This window comes from Salmo salar, chromosome ssa07 (genome assembly GCF_905237065.1).
Source record: "Salmo salar chromosome ssa07, Ssal_v3.1, whole genome shotgun sequence".
Taxonomy (NCBI): Eukaryota; Metazoa; Chordata; class Actinopteri; order Salmoniformes; family Salmonidae; genus Salmo; species Salmo salar.
This window is the reverse complement of record NC_059448.1, coordinates 21,255,942-21,262,025: the sequence shown is the minus strand read 5'-3', so window position 1 is coordinate 21,262,025 and position 6,084 is coordinate 21,255,942. Positions and strand designations below refer to the sequence as shown.

At 45.5% G+C, this 6,084-nt stretch overlaps 1 protein-coding gene across 1 annotated transcript; it reads right to left on the bottom strand.

The window, feature by feature from the left end:
- Positions 1 to 236: 236 nt before the first annotated feature.
- On the bottom strand, positions 237 to 5,744 carry LOC123743749 (uncharacterized). The gene is made up of 19 exons (XM_045721715.1): positions 5,606 to 5,744; positions 5,465 to 5,520; positions 5,254 to 5,343; positions 4,873 to 5,000; positions 4,515 to 4,658; positions 4,343 to 4,414; positions 4,070 to 4,246; positions 3,741 to 3,837; positions 3,314 to 3,537; positions 2,981 to 3,134; positions 2,685 to 2,896; positions 2,378 to 2,495; positions 1,999 to 2,204; positions 1,789 to 1,906; positions 1,513 to 1,682; positions 890 to 987; positions 665 to 780; positions 438 to 582; positions 237 to 331 (listed from the first exon to the last, which is right to left on the bottom strand). Exons 1-19 carry the CDS (start codon positions 5,626 to 5,628, stop codon positions 325 to 327), a joined length of 2,355 nt encoding a protein of 784 aa, XP_045577671.1. The 5' UTR covers positions 5,629 to 5,744; the 3' UTR covers positions 237 to 324.
- Between the last annotated feature and the right edge of the window lie 340 nt (positions 5,745 to 6,084).

Sequence of the window (6,084 nt, the reverse complement as noted above, 5' to 3'; positions counted from 1 at the left end):
ATTAGTCAAGCCCCATCCTGTAGCAGTTGACTAAAAGTGGCAGGGTGGACATGGTTAGAACTGCTCATCACCCCTTAAAGGCCAACATGCATTGAAAGAGATTGAGATTAGTTATTCAAACATGTCACACACAGCATTTACCTAGCCAACTTAGTGTATGCAAATAAAGTCCTCACTTGTGATACAATACCTGAAACTGGATGGAGCCACATCCCATACCAATCAGGACAAGGTAATGATTGTAAGAAAATATTTATTAAATACCAGACTTATTTATATTCAAAAATAACACCGCAATCCCTCCCAATTCAGTCAGTGGTTTCATTAGTTCCTGTGGAGAGAATAAAATAAAGTTAGGCCTCATCTAGAACAGACTTCTCCATATCATACCATTGTATGGAAGGTGACTGGGGTCTGGGCCTAAGTGGTTAATTTACCGGTTGAAGACTTTGACATATTTAGCCCTAGGGTGGATGCCAGGCATTTCCCTCCCAGGACTCAGGCCTGTGTTGGAAGTAGCTGTGGACGTCAATGGTCTTCTGGTGGTGGTTAAGGTAGTGGGTGGAAAGGTGGGCTGAAATACTTTGATTGGACAGAGAGTCAGGTGTAAAAAGCTGTAGCAGTTTTACCACCCTCTTTAGCTGCACGACAATAGAGCACTTACTTTTTACAGGAACTCTAGTCAAGATGGTGCCAACTCCTGGAGAGTCTGCGTCAAACCGCCAATATGCAAACAGCTTGTATAGGTCACTCAGTGGATAGACACACCGCACTGTCACCCTAAAAAGAGAACTGAACATTAAAGCCGCAAGTGCCTGTAGTGAGAGTTAATAACTAAGGTGAATATTTATGTCAACCAATGAGGCAATAGATTAGTGAAGTCACGTACACAGAGGCAGTATCCCTGGTTTTGACTGGTTCTGTCGCAGATTGGATCGTGTGCTCAACGTTGATCTCATTTTCGTAGGTGACGTGCTGATGGTCAACCTGGAAGACAACAGGACGTCACAAGCCTGAATGTAATTCAATGACAATTAAACTGTTGCAAGCCATGTCTAAAAACTAATGTTGTTCCCTTGTCAGGCCTCATGAGAAACAGACATCGGTGAAAGTCTGAATATTTAAAAATTCAGCCTTTATGCTGACGGATTGAGATGGAGGCTTGCTAATCTCATGGACCGATTCTGCGCATGAACCAATGACGGGATGGAATGCATTGATAACAGCAGTAGTTCCGGTGTTTGTTTTTCTTGCAGATTGTTTGGCCGCATCAGGATAGGGGGCGAAAGCGGTGCTTGAACGATTGATGGTAAACATGTGAAATTAGGGGGACTTTAGCTGAGACGTCACACTAGAAGTGGCAATGTCTAAGACGTATGTACCCAGAAAGCAAGTTCAGTTCTGGGTTACCAGATAAGACGCTGACTGGAACTTTTATTTGAAGTAGTCACTGGTAGGGCCAGTCACTTGATCCTTTTAATGATTAAAATGTTATGGGTTAGACAGTTATACCTGGACCCTGGTACCACAGGTATGGAGTCCAAAGCTAAAGAGAACCCTGGTGTCATCTGTCTCTTGAGGCCTGCAGGTAGAGTCCAGGAGGAAGGTTGCGTTGGGTTCAGCTCCAGGGATGGCCAGAGCCACATCAGTAACCACTGTCAGCACCCCTTCAGTGGAACACACTAGAGAAAGTTGTTAGAGCTGGGCTAGAACAAAGGGAATGAGCAACACCATAAACAGTCAGGCAATAAATTAAGCTGCAGGCAAAGTTGAGGCACTAGTAGTTACCTATGACCTCAGTAGTCTGGAAGAGACAAGCCTTGGCCAAGGAACTCGTCACCTCCAAGGTCTTGGGAAGTCTTGAGTGAATTTCAAAAGAGCCGTAGAACTGCTTCAAATTGATGTCCTGGAGAAAAAAAAGGTACATTTTAAATCAATATAACGCCTACTTTACCCAACGACAAGTCAGTTTAAGCACTTGCCCAATGAGCATCTCACCTTATAAGTGTAGCCAACAGAGAAGAGGGGCACTTCCAGGGTCAGACTCTTGCTGTCATTCTGCATGATGTAGCCCCGCTTGGCTGCCAGATTTGGGGTCAGAAGGTAAGGGCCAACACCCACCTCCCACAGGTAATCAAATGGCTTATGGCCCATAAGGAAAGTGATGCTTTCCTCATTGCAGACACCATTGAAGAAGGGAGGAACTGGTGAAGAGAAGAACGGCCCAATAGTGCCAAGATAACATCAGGGGTAAACAGTGGTAGATCCCTGGGCTGCATCCACATTAGGCAGTGGTCAGAACCAGAAGGCTAGGAAGACCATCGTGAGGAATGTCACTTCCAGCCCAGGTCTCTTAATAAAGTTCAATTCAACTTACAGACATCATTGAACTGAGCCACAACTGAGGCCAAGTAGTAGTAGGGCTCCTCTTGAGGCAGGATGACCAAAGTGTAGTTGATGTCCAATGAGAACTGAAGAAGCCCCTCGGTAGAGTACTATGGATATGAACACTCATTGAGAAACAAATTCTTACATCAACATACTAGGAGTGAATCTCAGGTCCCCAAAACCCATTGCACAAAGTTTGAGGGGAGGAACCGTGGATCTCCTCCAATGAGAAGTCATGAGGAAATGCTGAGAAACCACAGTAGTTCATTAAAGAGTAAATATAAATTGTTCTTTACCAGCTTGTGAACAACAGCATCCTCAAATGGCACCCTGAGAATGTAGGCATGTAGGGTACTGTCAGGCTGGGGGACCATGGTTATGACGAGGCCACTTTTTTTCGCCTCTAGTATGGTGAAGTTCTGACCATTGAGCTTCACAGCCACCAGGTCAACATCGTAGGAGAGGTTCCCCAGGTACACAGTAAACACACGATCCTCAAGGACTGTTTCTGTGGTGGGCGAAGGACAGGGTCTTTAGCAACCATGACCATGGAGCTGAAGAGCCACTTTGGATTGGCTAGTAGAACTCTTACGGTTAATGATGGAGAGGTTCTGGATCAGAAGGGGGGTGTTCATGGGCCTGTGGAGGCGGAGTCTGGTCTCCACACCACAGTCATCAAGAAAGATTTGTTCATAGTAGAGACGGACCACATAGAACTCATGGTACATGTTGTCCATCACAAAGCTCTGGAAGAGTTGAAACCGTTATGAAGCATCTGCCATTAGGTTATATGCTACAAAGAAGAATATTGAAAATGTGTACAGAGGACATGAGTAACTGAAGCCATTTGCAGCTTCCCTACATCAGAATACAAGGTAAACTTCTGCATGTTAATGGTCAGATGTGGGCCTAGTATGCTAATGACTTTTCTGTATCCTCCGGCAGCGTTGAAGGGGATGCTGATCTGGACGGTGGTGTCACTGATGTCCAGGCTGTAGCCTCGCTCTGCTGTGATGGGCTCATCCAGGAGCTGCCCATCCACCCCCATTGTGATCTTGCTGCTCTCCAACCCAGAGAGGCCAGAGACCAGCGGGGACAGCAGAGTGGGGGTCTGCCAGACCAGCTGCACCCCATCATACATCCCTTCATCTGGATAGAGATTACAAGTGTTAGGACCCAATGAGCAACTCTTCCTTACCAACTGTGTGATCAAAACATCTCACTGATCTGAAATAACTTCATAGGTGAAAGTAGTATTTGCTGAATTGAGCCATCACTATTGCTTAAGACTATCCAGTCCCTTCAGATCTGAGCCTTGATTATGTGGGGGATGATATTTCCCTGGAACTTACTAGTGCTGCACGCAACAATCCAGTCCACCATCATTACCACCCATCTCTGCCTGGAGAACAGTATGGGATGGACCACCTCCACCAATGAGCCATTCACCTGGAATTAAAGAATGGATGAAGTGTCCTTGCCAACAGTACGAAAGGGGGCATTTCAGTAGCCCAAATAAGTGGCTTCCTTCCCATCCTGCATAACCAGGTTTGAAACGTTAAGCAATATAAGACCCTCTCGGAATAGAGCCGCCACTCTAGGTAGTTAATGTCAAATTAAGCAAGCCTGAAGACACACCCAAGACAAAGGAAGCCATTGAACAGGACATTTAAATCCTCACCATGGAGACAGACCCCATGACAGACCGTGGTGTGTAGGGTGAGCGGAACACCAGCCTGCCCTGGGTGAGGTGGAACACGTAGCCCAGCTCCCGAGCCTCTGAGAAGGACATGGGAATCAGCTCCTGCCCCTCCTGCTGGAACATCACCTGCCAGGTAGACGTGGCAGAGCTGTGGGCCTGATGGGGAACAAGAGACAGGGCAGGCATGGTGGTATGGGGACAAACTGGTGCAGCTCATCTAATTGAGAATTTGCCAAATAGCCTTAAGCTTACTGTAGCAAGGGCAGCAGTCCAGGCATCCGTTGTTGTACCATATAGACAGGACACATCACTCCTCATTGACACCTACAGGGTAACATAACAGATCACTCTCCTATAAGAATACACAAGCCCACCTCAACCTTAAAGAGCCCTGGATACACATTCTAGATCCATGTATCAGTACCTCCATATAGTTCTCCTCACAGCTGACTTCTCTGGGTGACCAGGGTAGAGGGAGGGAGCAGGTTGCATTCACAGTGTAGGTCGTTTCCACTCCACTCGCAGCAGTTATGATCAAGTTAAAGCGTAAAGTGAACAGCTCATCATCCTAAGACACAAAAAGCAAGACCTTCAACAGATACCTGGTAGCAATTTAACTAGAAAATATCTTTCAAAAGCCCTTCCCATGGGCACAGATAGCAATTCAATGTCTACTCCACATTGGTTCATTGTCATTTCATTGAAATGGAAATGTTGATTTATCCAGTGAGCCCATGGGGTGAGGCTTTGACAAGACTACAATGCACAGAAAATATATGGACCTGGTTGTCAGTGTGGCAGGAGAAGTAGGAGGCTCTGAGCTCAGCATGGCCAGGCAGAGGGAGGATACTGAACATGTAGCCACACTCTGACCCATACTGCTTAGTGATGGGGTGAACACCATCAGCATCTAGTTGGGGGTAAAGGACTGGGTCAAATCAAATGATTTGAATATGCTCAAGTAGAAATCTAAATAAATATCAATTTCTTCTTAAGTGGTCAGACAGGCACAGCAAGAGACTGAAATATACTGCAGGGAGAGACTTCCTGTCAGCACCAGCTACCAAACACTGGCCAAGACATGTTGAGATGCCAAGTTCATGAGCTGACCAAACCTGATTTCAGGCCCATTTGGCATCAGATAAGGTTAAAAGGCTACTTACCAACCGCTTCAAAGCGAGGTTCGTTCCCAGCAAATGAGAGTTGCGTTGTCACTAACAGGTATCGATCCCGACATGCAGTCTCAATGGCCCCTATATAGACACACAAGGTGAGAATCTGAAGGGTGGAAGCTATTTGATTCTGGCCAACGAGTAATACCAGTGTTCTATAACTTGTATAAAAGGCTAATCTGACCCAATTTAAGTTTCTTACCTTTTGGAAGGTCAGAACATCTTACACTAGGCCATACAGACAGGAGTATAAATACTCTAAGAAAAGCATAAGCACAGGTCAACATAGTGTGCCAGCATCAAAACACTTAATCAAAACATTTAAGCCCACCACCAAACTTACCCCAACCAAAACCCAAAAGCCATTGCTCCGTAGAAGTGTCTAACCCTAGCCAGGAACAGCTAGTAAACTACACCTGCTAGTTAACACAACATCAACTACCACGTGCTGACAGTATCCTAGACAAAACAACAGTTGATGAGTAGCATGTTTTCTCTCTGGCACTTTTATATGGGGGTGGTGCTGTGATTGAGGTAAATAATTAGCTAATTGGGTCACATGGTTGGCCAGCTTGCCAGAGCCTAGGGCTCGCAGCAAAATAGTCTGAACTGGATTCCTCTCCTCATCTTCTCTCCTTCCCCCTTTCTTAGGATGTGTTTTCCATCTCCACTGAACAACAATATAAACAGATCATGTAAAGTGTTGGTTCCATGTTTCATGAGAAATAAAAGATCCCAGACATTTTCCATTCGCACAAAAGGCTTATTTCTATCAAACTTTGTGTACAAATTTGTTTACATCCCTGTTAGTGAGCATTTCTC